Consider the following 19,572-nt stretch of genomic DNA (forward strand, 5'->3'; position numbering starts at 1 on the left):
GATAAATTGGGCCAGCTGGCTTAAGGAAACCTCCCCAGAGCAACCTGTCCCACAATATGCTTGAGAAAGAGCTTAGTGAGAGCCAGTCAGTGTCCTATAAATCACTGGAAAGCAGCCAAACTGTGACATACGACGAGAACCTGTGAACTTATTCATTGACATTTTATGAAAGAATATGTTGCAGAAAGAATTCTTGTATTAAATGAGTAATTGGGCTTTGGAATTAGAGCACATCTTAGTGGAATATATCAAATATACCCCAAATTTCCAAGATTCTGTTTTCAGAAGAATAAAAAATGACCGAAAAATATGAACCCCAACAAAGGGAAGAAAAAATAAATAAAAGGGACAAGTTGACAATTAGGTCATTTCACTTATATCAGAATTAGCTAGAATCAAGTTATTTGTGATTTTATTTACTCCCAACATTTGAGAAAACTATGACTCTATGTAAAATTGATTCAACCATAAGTTGGATAACCTAAAAAAATTTTTTTTTTTATCCTCACCCGAGGACAGTTTTTTCCATTTTTTGTTCAGATAGAGTAGGAGGGAGAGAGAAAGAAACATCGACGTGAAAGAGGCACATCGAGTGGCTGCCAACCACATGACCAACCAGAGCCGGGGACAAACTGCAACCGAGGTACATGCCCTTAGCAGGAACCGAACCTGGGTCTCGCAGGACCGCAGGCCGACCCTCTAACTGCTGAGCCAAACCAGCCAGGGCTAATCTAAAATTTTGAAAAATTAAATTCTTTTCAGGGGATTAGACTGAATTCCCAGCTTATTGACCACGCTAACATTTGAACTCGTTATGTATATTGTGTATAGTTATAAAACTATTTATATATTTAGGATATGATATATATTTAGGATATTAAATCTTGAATCTCCAAATTCTAAGGCAACATAGAAAAGCATTAGGTTTGCTTATAAACAAATCAACTACCTGAAAGTCAATTTATTTGGAAAAGGACACTGGATGAGAGTCAGGAGGTCTTATTTCAAATAGTGATTCTCCTACCCCCACAGTATCACTAGACCAACTGACTATCTCAACCCTTGACTTCAATTTAAAATGAGAGTGCTGATCTAAAAACTCCAGTTAGTACAAAATTCATAAATTCTGCATAGCATTATATCTTATGTTTTGGTACAGGCTTAAAATTAATGGTCTACCTTAAAATTAATTCTGGTAAAAACTGAGTTGCCCAGCCCTGGCCAGTTTGGCTCAGTGGTTGGAGCGTCGGCCTGCAGACCAGAGTCCCAGGTTCGGTTCCCGCTAGGGGCACGTACCAAAAAAAAAAAACACACCACCAAAAACTGAGTTGCCCATTTAGGAATATTTTTTGAACCCGTGGCCTTGTGTTTGTCCCAAGGAAAATGTGAATGGTGATTTCAATGATCGATTACCACATAAATGATCCAGCCATGTGGACACTGTAAAATCATTTAAAGACATATTTTCTTACACCATAACCCAGGAGATCTGTAAATTTTAAATTGCGGTGATTTGAGATGAGGTTAAAAAGCAGAGAGGTTGGATATTTTCATCACAACCACTGGATGGCAACAGACATTAACAGTGAGTGGAGATCATCAGCAAGAAAAGCCACTCGAATGCTTTGCTTGGTTTCCGCTCCCATTTTAGATGCAGAACAAAACAAATCTAGAGATGTTAGAAGAAAGTAAACAATAATGAGTTTGGAAGTGAAAGAATTGGTTTTAGAACACAGATTCTGTTTTCTTAAGTGCTTTGTGTGTGGACAGATCCCTCAAGATTTCAGCTCAGCCACGAGTTGTAACAAAATAAAATATTTGCCAGAAGGGATGAGTTAAGCCAGAATACTCTATTTATCAGAATACATGATTTTGCACTGAATAATTTATTAATGGCAGTGAACATTTTGATCTTGTGGAATAAGATCAAGCTTGCTACTCCTCAGTTGTGACCAAAAGCAAACAGCTCCAACCCCACCTTGAGGCCTTGTCCTTCTCCTGGGAATATTCCAAGCTATGGACAGAGGCCATCTGGAGGCCCAATGGAAGCATGAGGGGTTAGTTATCTGTGTTCCCACCACATCCTTTTGGGGTCTTTGTTCTGGAGCTCTGTGGGGTGGGGGATGGTGAGAACATCCTCCAGAGGGAGCTGGTGAGTCTGCGGGGGGAGGGGAGAAACGCTCACAAACCTCCCTCCACTTCTCCCCCGAGGAGGTGGAAGTCCAGAGTTAACAGTATGAATCTCATCCTAAACGCCACACGTGGACCATTTTAACTAACACTGCAGCCCAAACAGAAATTCAACTTTCAGGATTCTGGCACAGGCCCTGGAAAACATTGGGGACTAGAGGAACAACCTGGCAAAGATTACTCTCAGGGCTTTGACAGATCAACCTCAACACTGTCCCTAGTATAATAATTCTCAAATTCTGGTGTACTGAGGGTTCACTGTGGAGCTCCTTAATGAAGCAGATTCCTAAGCCCTTCCCCAGAAACAAACAGCTTCTAATGTCAAGACTCCACCAAACACACACTGAGAAACATGGTCTAGAAAAGCCAAACAGTCCCACTGAGACCCTAATCCACTCCCCTTACCCCCTGTCCCCAGTTTCTACAAGGAGAGAGAAGAGTTCTGGCGGAAGAGGACCACCTTCTCAGGTCTAGGCCATTTAAAACCCGGGAGGACCAGGACCGAGACGGTGTTGATTGAAGAAGCTCTGAGTGATCACAGGTAAAGACCACGGTCAACTGAGCAGTGGCCGAAGTGACCACCCCCAGTAGCATGCTTGCTCCCATTTCCGATTCCAATTTGAGTGTCTGCCTTCACTTACCTTTTCTCTGACTTTAGCCTCTGCTCTCTGGCAGGCTGCTGTCTTTTCTTTGCCTGTTAGTATAATTTTGATTCATATTTGGGACTATATTATGGACTTTTCGAAGCTTTTGTGACTTACTGGCCCTAAACTAACTTATATCTCACTCGATTTAAATAACGACCTTGCTTGTCCACAATCCCTGCCTACCTTCCTACATGTCTTATTTCACCTTCACAGGTACCGTGTGTGACCCTCATTCCAGCTCCAGTCTCAGCTGTCCAAACATCACTGTCACCTCACCGGCTGATGACTAATATACCCTCAGATGTTTGGCCATAGAAATATACTAAATGTGGAGCTCAAACTGTGAGAGAATATTTATTTCGGTGCCATCATAACCCAAATGGATGATTTTTCAACAGTAGACACAAAAGATGGGTTCAACGACTAATGAAACAGCAGCAAAGTTTGGGGTATTTTCCCCATTGTAAATAGTTTTGCATATATTTGTAATCATTGTAGTGATAAAAACTGAAATAATTTGAGAGGTGTTGGGGATAAAGTCGCCCTTACAACCAACCCAATGCATCAGTAAGTCCTATTAAGTCAATCTGCAAAGTAGATCTCAAATCGATCCAGCCTCCGCAGCCCCATTACCACCATCCTCGCCAGCCACTGTCGTCTCAGGCCTGCACTACAGCGGTACCCTCCTCATGGATGCTCCTGTTTCCACACATGTCCACCTCCAGTCCTTTCTCCCTACAGCAGCCACTGTGACCTTCAGAAATTCAGGGCAGGTCATGTTACTTCCTAGTTTTAAAATCTTCCAGCGGATTCTTGCAATGTTTGAGATAAAGACCAAACTCTGCACCCTGGTCTGGGCATGAAAAGGCACTGCCAACCTTCCAACCTCATTACTTGCCGCTCTCCCATTTGCCTACCACACTCTAGCTACACAGACCATTTTTTTTTTGTATCTAGAAAGACCTAAGAACTTTCCTGCCTCTGGAAGTTCTATTTTTCTATTGCTCAGAACCTTAAACTGATGAACAAAACAGATCCAGAGACATGGAAGCAGAGAACAGACTGACGAATCTCAGCAGGGAGGGGGCGGGGGAAGAGGTTAACCAAAGAACTTATATGTATATATGCATGGACATACACCAATGGACATAACAATAGTGTGGGGAAGGCCTGGGTGGGGGCAGGAGCAGGGTGGAGGGGGTCAATGGGGAAAAATAAGGGAGACATCTGTAATGCTCTCAACAATAAAGATAATTGTTTAAAAAATCCTCCTCCTTCTCTGATCTTCCCATCTAAGTGTTACCACCACCAGGTCCCTCACACTTCACTCTATTTCCTTTTAGTTGAACCCCTCCCCAGCCTGCAATGTGAGTCCAGTGAGAGGTCGGTCATGGCTGCCTTGGTCACCACTCTGCTGGTGTTAGGCACGCAGTGTGCCACATTGGTTAAATCAAAGAACGGATGAACGAACGAATCAGTAAGGTCTTGCTTTGGTAGTGCTGGGCTAACATTGGGCAGAACCTATGTCATTACATGTATTACATGTATTACAGAAGTGTTTTGTGAAGTTGCAAAGACAGAATCCAGAAGTGTAGAGACCATATCTGAGCGTACCCCTCTAGACTTCAGAGGAAAGTGAGGATAGCTTTTAAAAGGGGTGGAGTATCCCCTGGAGCCAGTCTTGGCTCTCAGAAGTATGTGAATTTTATCCTCCAAGTCCCGTGATTGCATCAGTAAGTGAGCGTGATTTATGTGTGAGATAAAGGAGCTAGATAGGGTTATTATTCCTTAGAAGCATCAAAATATTTGCCATCTTGAACTCTAACTCTTCAGGCAAGTTCAAGGCTGACCTGAATCCGTCTGAAGAGCTAATCTATGCCCCACTCTGTGCCTGAGCAAAACTGATCAGGAAGGTAGGGTGTACTGTGTCCCAAAGAATTTGCATCAAAATATTAGAGGTACAATAACCATTTCGGATCTATATACACACCCTGGAGGTGAGTGTCAATAAAGTCTGGGGCCACCAAGATTTGGAGCAACTCTATCCATGGCTGAGAAGGAAACTTCCCCAGTGTTCTGATGCCACCATTCAAACAAAAACAAAGAAACCAGATCCAGATGCAATTTGGGCACATGTTAATCTTGTGACTGCTCTGGAAGGAAAAAACAGTGAGGTGCTGGCAGCCTCGTTCTGGGACACCTAGGCCAGAAGAATACCTTCTGTCCCTGGGCGAAGACTCACAAAAGCAGCTTAGTTGTTTGAATAGTCTAAGACGGAGGCTCACTGTCTCCATCTGGTATTTGCATGGCGTACACCCTCACAGAAGCCAGACTGCCTGGGACAGTCGGACAGTCGCTGGCCCATCTTGCTGAAAGCTGGCGGGGCGGCTATAACAGAAAGGGCGTACGTCCTCAGGCTGATTCTGAATCTGCACTGTGAAAGAAAGGAACTTGCCAAGCATCTTTACAGCCTGATTTATGAATTCGGTCTCAGGGAAGCAAATAAATAAAGGACTAGAGTATAATGATCTTTTTAGAACTGCCAGAAGAAAGGTAAATGGGTCACACTTATTTTGCTTTTCTCCCAAATACTTTAGAACAGAAGCAATATCTGGCATAATAATGAAAAGTAATAATAAACATCATAAATGCTAGGTTTATAGGAGAAGACCTCCATCCCGTAGCCTTCCTGCAAATCACCGCCCCAAGGAGGAGATAAGCTTTCCCTGCCCCAAGGGGCTGAGCCCTGCAAACTCCGCTGCAGCCGCTGTCCTCAGGGAGTCGGGCAGAGGCAGGGCCCAGGAAGGGATGGAACGGGCTGAGGGAACCGGCTGCGTGGTGCCCTCTCAGATTCTCCAATGAAAAACCGCCCTAGGCTTAGGGCAGGCTCACCAATGTGGTTTTTACTACAGATCTGGGCTGCTTAGCTCATTTGCTTACAGCCAAAGTGCTGATGAAAAGCGCAGGCTTCCGCCTGGGCCGATTCTGGTGCTGTTGTCCTGGGGCCGGCCGAGCAGGAACCTGCGTTTCCAATCCGCACTCCTGGGAACTCTGCGAACCTGGTCCCCAGGCCACGCTTTGAGAACCAGCGGCTTAAACCGGTATTTCTCCAACTGGGGGCCCTGGGTGCATTCTTGAGAGGTCTACAGAGAGAATTTTTACATTTTGTACCTTTATTTTGAAAATAATCTTTCAAATGTTAAGAAAATTCTGGATCATTTGGATAACTGTATAACCAAACACTGGAGTGTAAGGCTCCCACGGAGGTGTTTACAGTCAGACTGTACTTTATACTTTGTCTCAGGCTGAGGAGTCTACTCAGATCCAGACAGAATTTGAATGCTCCACCAACGTGAGGCCTGGATGGCATCTTCCCAAGACAGGAAGAGAAGGGATTTGAAGGAAGGGAGAAGATGTTGACAAAGAACATCACCGTACTGAATTGGGGGGGTGGGGCAGGTGGTATGGGATGCCCAATCAGCCCCGGGAAAATGGGCTTGGAGCTCAGAGGAGAAGACCTCTCCAAACCCTGCGATCTGCGAGGCGCCGCACGCACGGTGTGGCTGAAAACCCACGTGGGAGAGAGCGAGGAAGTGAGGGGCTGGAAGGGAGGTAGCAAAAGATTGGAGAGGTCAAAGAATAAGCAGAAAACCAGAAAAAAGAAAAAAAAAAGAACATCAGTGAGATAAAAGAGGAAAATGTTCTCAGAAAGAAGAGAACAATGTCCACGGTGAGTAGGCACCGTCTCTGATTTTACGGTTAAATGAAATAAGTTACAAAACATTCTGTTCAACATGATATCACTTGTGCAATAAAAAAAGTATGTATGCCCAAATATTTTTTAAATAATGTCTGAAAGGAACAAAAACAACACCAAAAGCCCGGGTTACTCTCTGGGAATGAGAAATAGGAAGAGGGTGCACAGGGGAACCTTAACTTTTTATTTTGCACCATTTGGTACAATTTATATGTATTATTATGAACATATTACTTTTCTCACTAAGGTTTTAAGAACGGGTCAGTGGTATGACATTAAATTATCAGAGAGGACAAGAAAGATGAGGCTCAAAAGAGGCCATTTTGGGGGCGAGAAGGCTGTCTTTGGTGACCTTTGTCAGAACGGTTTCGGTACCATGTGGCAGCTGAGTGCCGCGGTCTAAAACACTGCTTCTCGGGCTTAAACTTGCATATCGAGATCGCCTGGGAAGCTTGATTCGGATCCAGTAGGTCTGGGTGGAGTCTGAGATTTCTAACAGGCTCCCACACGATACCCACATGGTGGTCCAAGCGCCATAGCTTTGAGTGGTAAGGCAGTCAGAACACAGGAAATGGAAGTGAGTGGGAAGAGGCATTTCCCCAAAGGCATTCCTTAGAAGATGAGCCCTGAGACATGTTTTAATAAAAAAGTTTCATAATCAAGTAGGTTTGGTAAATAGCACAACCCATCCTGATGGTAATACATTGGGTATTGGTGATCTAATGAAAAATATTTGCTGGCTTTGCACTCGGATGCTCCGAACAGTTAGGGCTAAGCTTGCAGCAATGTAAATGTATCTCTGCTGTCGGAGTCTGACAGTCACATAGGCCACCTGGAAAGTGTGGGGGGACAGAATTACAGGGTAGCAGGAGCTCAGGGATGCAGACAGTCAGGAAACTGGGATATGACAAACTGCATTTTTCTCCAGTACAACAGCAGCGGGGGTCTCTGAAAGGCAAGAAAGCCCCCTTCCCCCAAATAAACCTTGTTAGGGCATGTGCACCAGTCAAGCCTGATGCTCCTTGACAGTATAAGCTATGACACCAACAGATATTTGCCAAGCCTTAGTCGAAAGATTCCTGGACCTTTCTGAAGTGTAGCCCAGCATCAGCAGCATGGCTCCCCAGCCACGGGGACAAGCACACTTGTGAACACCTGAACCTGAATGCATCTACACTGCCATCGGCTTCACTGAGCAAGAGCGGGAAACCACAGAAGCTAACTTGACCTCACTGCTGAAAGGAGTCCTTCCTGCTTGACATGAGCATAATCCTAATGTCCACTGACGGTGATTAAGATCAGCCTGGAGGAGGCTGGGCTGTACTGATCCTTTTCACCTGCTGAGATGGAGTAGGTGAGACCAGGAGAAACCTCAGAGCTCGAATAACATGCTGGTGGCACTAAGTCACCTGCCCAGGCCCTCCAGTGCTTGGCTGCCCCTGAACGGCCTTTTAGACTCTTCTCCATAGGTGATGCACTGACAGTAAGTTTCAGTGGGAGACTGGATTTCAAAGGAAGCCTCAGTGCATAAGAGAGTGGAGGTTATTCACCCTGGTGTGCCTTAATCCTTTGAAAAGACTGCCACTCTCTCCTCGCTAACGTCTAAACTTGGCAGCAGAGGGTTCAAGCCATATGGAGCAACTTGCAAAGGATTAGAATGACAACAGAATTGGCCATAAAAGGTGCCCTGAAGCCTTACGTGCACAGCTGAGGTTTTCCACTGCCTGAGCTCTGCATTGGATATCTGGTCACTCAGTCAGTCCCAGTTGTCATACTTGTCTCTTAAACTTACTAGGGAGGGAAATGGGCCTTCAGATTTATTTTCTTTCGAGGATAAATATATTTGAACAGCACTGTGCATGTTGGTGGCTATTTCAGGGACACTAGTTAGGGGGTAAAATGAAAACACATGCTTGTTACAGTGCAGTGACATGAGCTCAAGCTCAACTACCTCAGGACAGAAGAGGACGGTTGGTTGTTCATGCTAATGCTGTTCTTTGAGGCTTCCTGCAGGCTGCGGGGTCCTTTCCCTTTACAGAGTGGTGGCAAACGAATCCAAATTACTTTTAATAGTTACCTAACAAATACACATCCCCTCTGTTAAATTTGTTATCAAATATCCTCCCTATCTACACTAAATATATCTTAAACTCACAGGGAAGAGTTATTTGGGAAATCAGGAGTCACTTATATCGGCCCCTACATGATGCCACGTGACTAAGCCATCAGAATGCAAGACGTGACTATTTCATTGCATTACTTTAGGTTTGTTTTATTACACTTCTCTAGGTTTCCCCATTCCAATGTGTTAATTTTAAAGAATTAGGAAGCAAGCTTCTAATCTACAATGAGACAGATTTTGCACTCTATCTGAAGCACTTTAATTGCTACTAACATCACTGAAGTTAGTGTATAGACAGGAAGGAGGGCGTGCCCTTAAAAAAATTTATCCCCAAAAGGCAAAATACTTGTAAAGAAACAAAAAGCAGAGGAGATGGGTAGGAGGAGACCTTGGAAAAGTTGTGCTTTAAAGTCGTGTTCTCCACCCAGGAGCTGGGGAGAGGTTCTCCACTTTCACTCAATGTAGCCCATTAACTAGACTGTCTAGTGCCTAATTCATTGACCTGAATTCTATAATACAACCAGATGTGGGGGATGATTTTAGAAAGAGAATGCACTCAACACATACAATGTGTAGAACATAAAATAATGACGTCCACTTTTCCTGCATTTGAAGACTTCCAGATTTCTCAGGGTAAGATATAATGGCCAAATTAAAATTATTCCAAGTTATAAGTGACTTTAAAAATTATTCAGTGGCCTTAGGTCTTGTTTAGGGACAAGAGAGAGTCCGGATCCAACTTTGGTTCCTGTCTTTCCTGACTAGCTGGGACACAAAAATCTCATCAAGGTCCAAATCCTTGTTCCTTGGGTAAGAGAAAGAATGGTGGCCAATCCACGTGGCCCATTTAAGAAACAAGCCTGGCTGACAAAATGGATGTGCTAATGGGAAGAACCAGGGTAGGGTGGGGATTGGAAATTAACCTGGAGTATAGCAAAAAGTTGTCCCTTCCCAAGAGAGGATACCTAGCCAGCCCTGGAATGAAAGGAAGGGTGCACTGGCTCCGTCCAGATCTTGGAAGATGCCCATCATTGCAGATGCTCAGGTTCAGTCAGCCCAGGGCTGCTGCTCTGAGTGCGTTTTCCTGTCACCATGTTCCCAGCTGGGCATTTGAATCCTCTCCTCCCCATCCCCCTGGACTTGTTGGCTCAACTGTTTGACCAGCTAGGACATGGGCTACAGGGCTGACCTTGGAGCACCCTGTTCTGAATACCCCAAACACCCAGGGAAAGCACACTAGGCAGACAAGTTGCTTCCATCAGGAAAGCAATCTCACTTTACCTTTTTGCTTATTGAGAAACAGCAGAGCGGGTGCGATGCCAGGACCGCGTGGCCCGGGGCTCTTGGTGGCTGCGGAACTTCCTTTGGAACCCTCTGCTTCCACTGGTTTCCGCTGCACGCCGGGCTCCGGGGGCACCGGGGCTCTGTCTCCAGAGGGTAGCTCCTGGCCCGTCTGGGGGACAGTCGCGGGGAACTTAAGGACAGGGCCCTGCTCGGCCAGGCCCTGCCTGCTGGGCGGACGCTCCTCGACCCGGGCCCCCGACTCCTCCCGGATGGCGTCCAGCGCGCCTGGCTTCATTGGGGGCGAGTCCTGCTCCCGCTTGGGGCTCTCCTCCGAGGCGGAGGACGCGTCGCACGACTCGATGATGAGCTCACTATCCAGCTCGGCCTCGCGCTCCTCCCTCAGGATGCTGTACTGGATGGACGGCGAGGCCGGCGAAGGTGGGGGGCCGCCCACATGGCCGAAGGTCACGTAGCCGGAGGTCAGCGCATCCTCGGCGGCCAGTGGGTCCTCAGACACCAGCTCGATCTCCGAGTCCCCTGACTCCGCGCTGCTGGCCTCGTGGTCCAGGGGGCTGGGGACGGTGGGCAGCCCGGACCTGACCTTGGCCTCGGGCCTGCCGGCCACCGGGCCTGTCGGCCGTGGGCTCTCTGCTGTTTCATACGATAACCCCTTTGCTTCTTTAATGGCAGTGATCAGCTCGTCCTCGGAGATGCTGCCTTTCCCCTGGGATTCTGCAGCAGATGGTTCTGTCGTCCCACAGAGCGAAGGAGAGCGGGAGAGGCGCGCGCACGGACACACAGATGGATAGACAGAGAAGAAATAAAACAAAGTTCCATTAGGGGAGATGTTTTCTCCCTGCTTGAGAAACATATAGCTCATTAGCACACAAATAGTCTGTTTCCAGAGCTATGCTGGAAAGGCAGGCCACCTGAACTAAAAGGCTAATTACTGTTATGGCCCAATTGATCAGTGTTTTACACACCTATCTATCATAATCTAGCTATTTAAAAAGTGACCCAGCAATTTCTTAGCAACAGCAGCACCTCAGTTGGTTTTTCTGTTTCAAAGTGGCCAAGACTCTGATTTGAACATTTGAAATGAAAATTGTTTTTCATTTCTGATTTATCCTCCCAGGGAAGGTCTCCAGTGTCACAGATTTCATCAGCCAATCTGCTGGATATAGCTCTAATTTGGCCCACCACTATCAACAGATCTGAAAATCACCCATTTTCCCTTGTCCATTGCTATTTGTGTTCCCCCCTTGAAGACAGAGAAGGCTGATTTGGATCCTTGTGTACAACTTGATTTCTGGGCTCCACATTTCCCATAAGGAACAATAATTTTACTCTTTTTTAGTGGACAGTATAACTAGGTGGAGCTATATTAGAAAGAAATCTTGCCCATTCTACCCACAGGCTGTGCAGACTACCACAGAGCACGATCCCACTGGGCTTCTAACGGGGGAGCCCACCACTACTTTCTGCCTTCTCTTCACCTCCTCTTGAGAAGAACAAAATCTTACAGTCACCCCCACTATCCTTCTGCCTGAGGTTTATCCAGATACTCCAAAATCCGCACGGGCAATCTTGCTGATATTTCTGTCCCTTGGATGAGACTACCTGGGGTCACCAGGACAAGAGTTTTTAGTAACGTAGCTGTCCCTTGCCTTACAGTACAGTCTTCAGAATATCCTAGACAGTGGTCTCTAGCCCTTCTGTGAGCAAGAACTACTTGGGAATGATGGCTAAGGGGTAATGGATTGGGGGTGGGGAGTAATGAAAATGCTCTAAAATTTATTGTGGTAATAGATACACAATTCGGTGGATACAAAAACCATTAAAATGTAAATGGGTGAAGTATATGCTATGTGGACTGTATTGCAATAAAGTTGATTTAAAAAGAAAAAAGAGATGGAAGGAGGCTTTTTCCCCCGAATTAACACTTATAGGAGAACTGCCTGACCTATATTAGGATTGTAGTATGAGTGAAAAGCAACTTTATTTATGTTAAACCACTGATACTTGGGAATTTATATGAATCTGAGATTTGGGAATTTTTATGTACCCCTTCAATCTGGATTCTGCTCTAACTGCTTGCCTAAATTCACTGATAACCTCCAGATCACTTTTTTTCCCTTTATTGATTTTTTTTTAGAGAGAGAAGAGGAAGGGAGAGGGAGAGATAGAAACATTGATGAGAGAGAATATCAATTGGCCGCCTCCTGCATGCCCCCCACTGGAGATTTGGCCCACAACCTGGACATGTGCCCTGACCAGGAATCGAACCGGCAACCTCTTGGTGCATGGGTCAATGCTTAACCACTGAGCCACACCGGCCGGGCTCCAGATCACTTTTGAGTTCTGACCCCTAGAGGCTACCACAGTCATTGAGGGGAGGAATTATAACAACCTGATGAGTTGTGGTGGCCTTAGGGATAGAAAACATAGGACAATTCAAGAGACACCGAAGAGAGAAAAACCACAGACTTAGGGTCTGACTCACATGGTGGGTGAGAAAAAAATGGGGTGTTAGAGGTCACGCAGAAATGGTGAACCTGGGTGAGTAAAATGAACAGGAATTCCATACCCAGAATCATGGAAGTCAGAACAGTGAGTTGTTCTGATGGGACAGAGGAAGAAAATTCTTATTTTGGACACCTTCCCTTCCTATGGCTCATTTTCTTCCAGTATCTCATGTTGGAAGCCTCTGTCCGACCATCTAAACTGCTAGGACTGACCAAACTCTTGCTTGTTCAACATTCCTGGGAGACCACAAAGCAGGCAGGCAGGCAGGGCGATAGGCTCAGGGCTACAAGTGGCCCTGCGGGGCAGGCCACCCTGTGTGCAAGCCAGCCTGGTGATGGGTCCTTCAGGAAACAAGCTGGTGCCCACTCATCCTGCACAACTGGGCACCCCTGGGTAGTTTGTGTGATGATTTGGTTAATGTCTGTCTCTTCGCCCTCCCTGTTTCCCTGACCCCAGACTGAAAGCACCATGAGGACAAAGGGCAGCCAAGGTATTTTTGTTCACAGTTGTATCCCCAAGACCTAGTATAGTGCCTGGCACATGGAAAGTACTGATAAACAGAGCTCCTTTGAGGACTAGCTCAAATCTTTAGACATTGATTCTTAACTAGGTGTAAGGCTCAAAACTGCCCTCAGAGATTCTGACTTGTGGAAGTAAGTCTGGACCGGGCATCTGCATTTTATAATCACCTCATTTTAAGTGTGATTTTAACAGTCATGTCCAGTTAACATTGGCAGATTTAGCCAATAAAAATGGAGGGCACCCAATAAAATTTGAGTATCAGCTAAACAATGAATGTTTTATTAGTATAAGTGTGTCCAGTGAAATTTGAGTATTTTATCTGGCAACCCTACCTACCTCCAGTTAAAAACCACTGTATGAGAACACTCAGAAAAGAAGGCTCAAGGATCTTACTTTGTTTACTCAAGAGTAAGAATGCTATTAGACAGCTGTGGGGTGTGGGAGGAAGGAGCCTGATGGGTTTCATCTTGGGTAAGTGAAGGTGTTACCTTAAAAAGAACCCATTCTTATTATCAGTCAAAAGGAACTCAATAGATATTGTAGACATTGCCCTCCATTCTTAGTGGGAATGAAAAGTTTAACAAAGTGCTAGGAGGAATCTGGGAAATATTTAGAACAAAACAAGTTTTCTATTCTTGTTTAAAATTTTATGGGCATCTAGCTAAGATACTGGTTATTATGTTTCAAGACTGACACAGCAAAGCTGGAAACAGTCGATGAAAATAATCACATAGAATCTGAAAACTGCCCTGGCCGGTTTGGCTCAGAGGTTGGAGCGTCGGCCTGTGGACCGGAGAGTCCCGGGTTTGGTTACCGCTAAGGGCACGTACCTCAGTTGCAGTTTGTTCCCGGCCCTGGTTAGGGTCATGTGGGTGGCAGCCACTCGATGTATCTCTCTCACATGGATGTTTCTCTCTTTCTTCCTCCCTCCCTCCCTCCTGCTCTATCTGAAGATAAATATTTAAAAAAAAGTCCTCGGGGGAGGATAAAAAAATAGAATGCAGGCTCCATGCAGACAGTGATCTTGTGACTCGGGGCTGCACTCCCAGCGGTGATGGCACAATGCCCCGAGCGAATGGTCAGTGTGTATTTGTTGAGCAATTGGATGGCGCTTCCCAGCTTAAACCCTCCAATGGTTTCCGGTTGCATTTAGAACAAAATCCAAATTCCTTATCCTAGCTCAGGAAGCCCTGAATAATCTAGGCCCTGCCTACCTCTCCAACCCAGCTCTGTTCAATACTCCTTCCTCGCTCCTTTGCACGGTCTTCCAGTTCCCAAATAATTCAGGCTTGGGGACTATGCATTTGCTATCCTCTGTTCCTGGGCCCCTCTCTTTGAATTGTGGGTCCTTCTCTTCATTCAGATCTCAGATTATACATGTCACATCCTCAGAGAGGGCATCCCTGACCCCCTCACATCCAAGACTCTCTCACTCTTTCTAGCATTCCCACTTCATGGAATGACACTACTTATTTATGTGTTTCTGTTTAGTGTTTCCTCTCACTAGCAGGCAAACTCCTTGAGGGTAGGGACTTGATGAATCTTGTACTGCAATGTCTCTGGTACCCCACACATCTGACATAGAGAAGTCACTCAATAAGTATTTTTTTAATAAAAAATGAATTTTGAAAATGAGTAGGAGAATCACAGACCTCATCGATGTAGGGAAACAGCAACAGTGGTTTTCAAAGAGTTGAAATTAAAATTGGTTTACCTTTTATTGCTTATTTCTTTTTAAGGGAAGCTGGGTGGTTTAATGATGACCTCTTGCTTATTGTTCTTTCTGAGGCTCACACCCAAAAGAGCATCCATGACCGCCATAACACACTCTGGGTGTGTTCGTCAGAAAGATCATGGAGCCGAAGGGCCAGTGGTCCGGTGCATCCGGACCATCATTATTTCTCTAAAATGCCTCCCTTGTACCCGACTGACCTTTGCTGAGAAGAAACTTTCAATATTCCAGAATGTTTGCTTCTGTACCTCAGGGGATATTATTTAACAAGATGAAAATAGTTAAGGATGTTGGAGGAAGTTACAAAATGAAATAATCTATTGGAACTGAAAATATATCAGACTCCTTGTTAAGCTTCAGGGTCTGTGACTGAAACTGTTCTAAAGAGAATTTCTCCTGATTCATAATTCACATAATAGAAGTACCCCCAGAACTGGTGATTTCCTTATTTATTAAACAATAATAAACAGAACTCCTTTTGTTTAGAATATTTTTCTTTCCCTCTGTTTCTGTGTAGAATTTTGTGAAATTCTTGGTGTTCGCCGTATTTGTTGGCACTGGAAATGGCAGAGTGACCTAAGACCCAACAGATGTAATAAAGCCCAAATCTTCCAGTGTCTATGGGCAGACTGTCATATGATGCCAGGGACTTACAAGTTGGGAAGTGGGGGGGGGGGGTAAGTAAAAAAGAGTAAGGAGAAAGGTCTCAATGACAAGCTGATTCCTTCTATCTCTTCTGTCAATTTTATTCTTATCTGTTGTTTTATGAGTCAGGTATGATGTGGAGGATGCGTAGAGAGAGGAGCTGAACATGGAAGAGAGGTGTGTAATGGGACATGGGACTTCTCTTTCTTGAATAAATCTTGCTCAGGATGTTTACTTGGAGCAAGAGCAGAGAAAACCATTGCCCTAACCCCAGGCTGTCAAGTGGGCAACTCAAGATCATACAACTCCAAGGTCATGTGAGCTAGATCTGTCTTTGTCTTTTGTTGTGTTTTTTTTTTATCCTCACCCCAGGACATTTTTCCATTGTTTGTTCAGACAGAGTAGGAGGAAGAGAGAGAGAGAGAAAAACATCAAAGTGAAAGAGACACATCGAGTGGCTGCCACCCACACAACCAACCAGGGCCGGGGACAAACTGCAACCGAGGTACATGCCCTTAGCGGGAACCGAACCCGGGTCTCTCTGGACCGCAGGCCGACGCTCTAACCGCTGAGTCAAACCGGCCAGGGCTGTCTTTGTTTTCTCTTGAAGTTGCTCCAGAACCCCAATGGGTCATGGCTATTAAAAAAAAAAATAGAAATTCCGGAATAATAATTAATGAGCCCTGTATCAAGTCTTTATCATCCAGTTTGTAAACTGGAACTTGTCCATGAGGCATGTGCCATGAAGCAGACTTATACATGCCGGGGTATTTCGCTCTTCCTAAAGACTGGCTGAAGTTCTTCTGGAGTGGGCACCAGGCTACTCTGTAAAACACAGCGAGTCATGAGCTGACATCTTCAGAGCACCACCGCTGTCATGGAATAGCGGGGGTATGACACATCGCCAGAAAGAGGGCAAGGAGGCTTTGAGACTCAGCTATGTCCCTGACTCATGTTGCAGGCTGGGACAAGTCACATCTAATTCACTTGGGGCCTCAGCTTCCTTATTTGTCATCCCAACCAAACCTTAATTAACATTTTATGAAAAATTCACTGTACCCTCACACCTCTGTCCTTGTACCTTCTCGGATCGGAAGGCCACCCTCCCCTTCATCTGTTTATTTCCTCCTGCTCTTTTAAGAGTCACTTCGGGTCTCAGTTCACCAGGGTTGCTTTTGGACTCTGGTGCTCCTCAGTACTCTATGTTTTCCTCTCTCAGAACACAAATCATACTAGAGTTTGACTATTTCCATGGTTAATTGCGCCACTGGAGGGCAGGGACTAATTTGTGTTTGTTTGTTTTGTTTTTTTAGTTTTTTTTTTCTTTATTGATTTTAGAAAAGAAGGGAGAAGGAGAGAGATAGAAACATCAATGAGATAACATGGATTGGCCACCTCCTGCATGCCCCCCACTGGGGATTAGGCCCACAACCTGGGCATGTGCCCTGACCAGGAATCAAATCGGTTACCTCTTGGTGCATGGGTCAATGCTCAGCCACTGAGCCATACCAGCTGGGCTTATGTTTTTTTTTTCTAAAGTGTGTCATCACCAGTAGTTAGTAGAGTGACTGACCAAAAGAACGTGTTGTAGAAAGTGTTTGTTGAGTGAGTGATAAATTTGAAAATCAGGGACTTGGGGCAGTGGCTCTTTAAGACCCTTGGAGCTTTAGAGTTGAATGAGTCTGAGGTAAGGTTTGGGAAGGGCAGGAATTAATGCTAAATCTTTAGGGAAACAGGACAGTAGGTGCTTTTGTTAAGTCCACTCAGTTCTAACACTTGGACTTACTGTAGCATCAGGGTTTAGAGCAATCATTCCTAATCCTGAGGTTTTGGATCCAGTTTAAGAGTTCAGATGAAGCTCATTCACCTGAGGTACTGAAAATCACTCTCTACAAATCAGAAAGGTTTGTAAATCGCTTTGGGATAGGGTCAGAATGACAGCCACTAGAGGCAGGGGAAGATCAGAGGTCCTCAAATTGTCCTCTTCATAGGGACACCTCATGGGCATTCATTCACAAGGTGGAGACGCACACGGGGCGGAGACGCACAGGAGGTGGAGACACACAGGTGGTGTGGGGGTGCTCTGGCTACCACTCTGGCCTTTCATTATGTAAAGAGGTCCCCCTTTGTATTTGAGAGGATGTAACACCCTGCCTGAGTAAAATAGTAGAGCATTCACGTCAAATGAAATCACAACCTAGTGAATTTCAGACTTTTAAAAATTCTATCCAAATAAACCCTTCAGTTTAAAAAATAAAATTGTATGCACATCTTCACTACACTACAAGATAGAAATGACAATGCTGAAATTGAAGGGGGGGGTGACATTGCTCCTGATAGTTCACCTCCTCTGGCCTGGTTAGGTTACCTCTCACTGATCAGGACCCTCCAAAAGACCCTGAGGCAGCCCCCTTCACTGCACAGATTTGGGGGGGTGCAGGAATGTAAACACCCCACCCACACTGACCCAGCTGACCTCAGGAGAACAGCCAAGATGCTCACCACACTGCCTCCATGAGGTCCGAGAGGGAAGCTACCCCAGAAGCAGGTGGTGCCTCCCTCTCTGCTCTGAACGGCAGACGTACATGGGGATTTTAATGTTTCCAGTGGGTCATTATTTCCCATCCATAGAAGAAACATTTTACAAAGCAAATCTGACAGGACTTGAATGAATATCTCAAATCTCAACCTTTGAAAATGGGCATAAGACTGAAAAGTTGTATGTTAATTAAATCAGTTAAGTTGAGACTTGAATGCAATTCTTGATTCCTTAATATTCAGATTTCCACGTGCTGGGTCTTCCCAAGGCAGGGGACACCAGTCTCCTTACCTGTTCCGGAAGACGGAGGAGTGATGGATCCTGGGCTGTCATCTTCGGGTTCCGAGACGGTGACAGTGGGGACGGTGTCAGGACTCGGTTTCAGACAGATATCTTGCTTCTCAGGAGTCTTCTCTTGGGTGGCAGTTTCAACAGAAGGCTCGATCTCAGTCAGTGTGATTTTGACAGGGGCGGTGACCAGGGAGGCTCTGTGGTGCTCGTCGGAGAGATCATCTATATAAGGAGCAAATGTTGATTCTTCAAATAAATGGTCTTTGAGGATTTTTCCCTCCACAGGAGCTGGTTTCTCTGGTTCACAGATCTTTTCGGATTTTACTGAGATTTCATTGTCCTTACTCTTAAAGTCCAAGTCTTTCTCTTCCAACTTGAGGTGACGTTGCTCCTGATAGTTCACCTCCTCTGGCCTGGTGATATCGATGTATTTGTAGGCGTCTGCTTTCATCTGGTCCAGGGGGTCTGCGAAGATCTTGTTCATTTCGGTGGACTCGGCAGGAGTCATCTCTATTCCAGAATCAGAACTAAAGAAGCCATGAGGCTCTGTCCCAGGTACGTCCGGTAAGGAGGGTCCGAGGGTGCTCAGCTCCTCGGGGCTCTCTGACGTGGTGACATGGCCATTTTCTTTCTGAAGAATTCCAGTGAAGTATGTCGAATCCTCCCGAGGTGAGTAACAGATATCAGAAATCAGAGACGTGTAACACGCTCCTTCCCCGTCTTTTGATGCTGTTGAAAAGGGATGATCCTTGGCACGGGAGATATCCGCCTCACCTAGGAACCAAAACAGCAGCAGATGGTGAGTGGGTGCTGGGCTTCCGTCCCTCCCTTGCCTCACCCACCACCCACCCTTGCCCTGTGGAAACATGGCATCTGCCCTCCTCCAGACTTCGGGGTTCCCTCTCAGCACTGGCATGTTCATTTCCCGTGTCTCCCTGATAGCCCACAGCACTGGTGTGTCCCCCGCAGCAGATTACAGAGGCTCACATAGCTGCCGTGGCCGGAGAAGTTGAGGACAGATGCCAGGGGCCTAGAAAATTGATTTTCAACATCAACTACCTCAACACACAGTGACTTGGTCTTACTTAGTATTATTCAACAGAGGCCCTCTTTGTATCTAAAGTATTCGCGACTCTAAGCAGAAGTGGGAATGGAGGCTAATTCAGGTCTGAAAGTGCAGCAACAGGATAGTCGACAGGGAGAAGGGCTGCTGTTGGCCTCAGAGCTGGAGGAGGCCTCAGGAGACCCTCAGTCCAGCCCTTTCCTCCAGGGACTCCTGGTCCAGCTGGCTGGGCGCCATCCCTTCTCTTTTTAAAG

General features: G+C 45.7%; 1 protein-coding gene across 1 annotated transcript in view; it reads right to left on the reverse strand.

Moving 5' to 3' along the window:
* RTN1 (reticulon 1) overlaps positions 1–19,023 on the reverse strand; it is a 90,439-nt gene extending 71,416 nt beyond the window's left edge. Inside the window, exons 1-2 of the mRNA XM_036240136.1 lie at positions 18,256–19,023; positions 9,998–10,747 (exon numbers count right to left, since the gene is read on the reverse strand). Of these exons, the coding sequence (XP_036096029.1) occupies positions 9,998–10,747; positions 18,256–18,763 (1,258 nt within the window). The 5' untranslated portion in view covers positions 18,764–19,023. The remainder of the gene's footprint in view (positions 1–9,997; positions 10,748–18,255) is intronic.
* Positions 19,024–19,572: the final 549 nt, after the last annotated feature.

Source organism: Molossus molossus, unplaced genomic scaffold, assembly GCF_014108415.1.
Source record: "Molossus molossus isolate mMolMol1 unplaced genomic scaffold, mMolMol1.p scaffold_m16_p_1, whole genome shotgun sequence".
Lineage (NCBI taxonomy): Eukaryota > Metazoa > Chordata > Mammalia > Chiroptera > Molossidae > Molossus > Molossus molossus.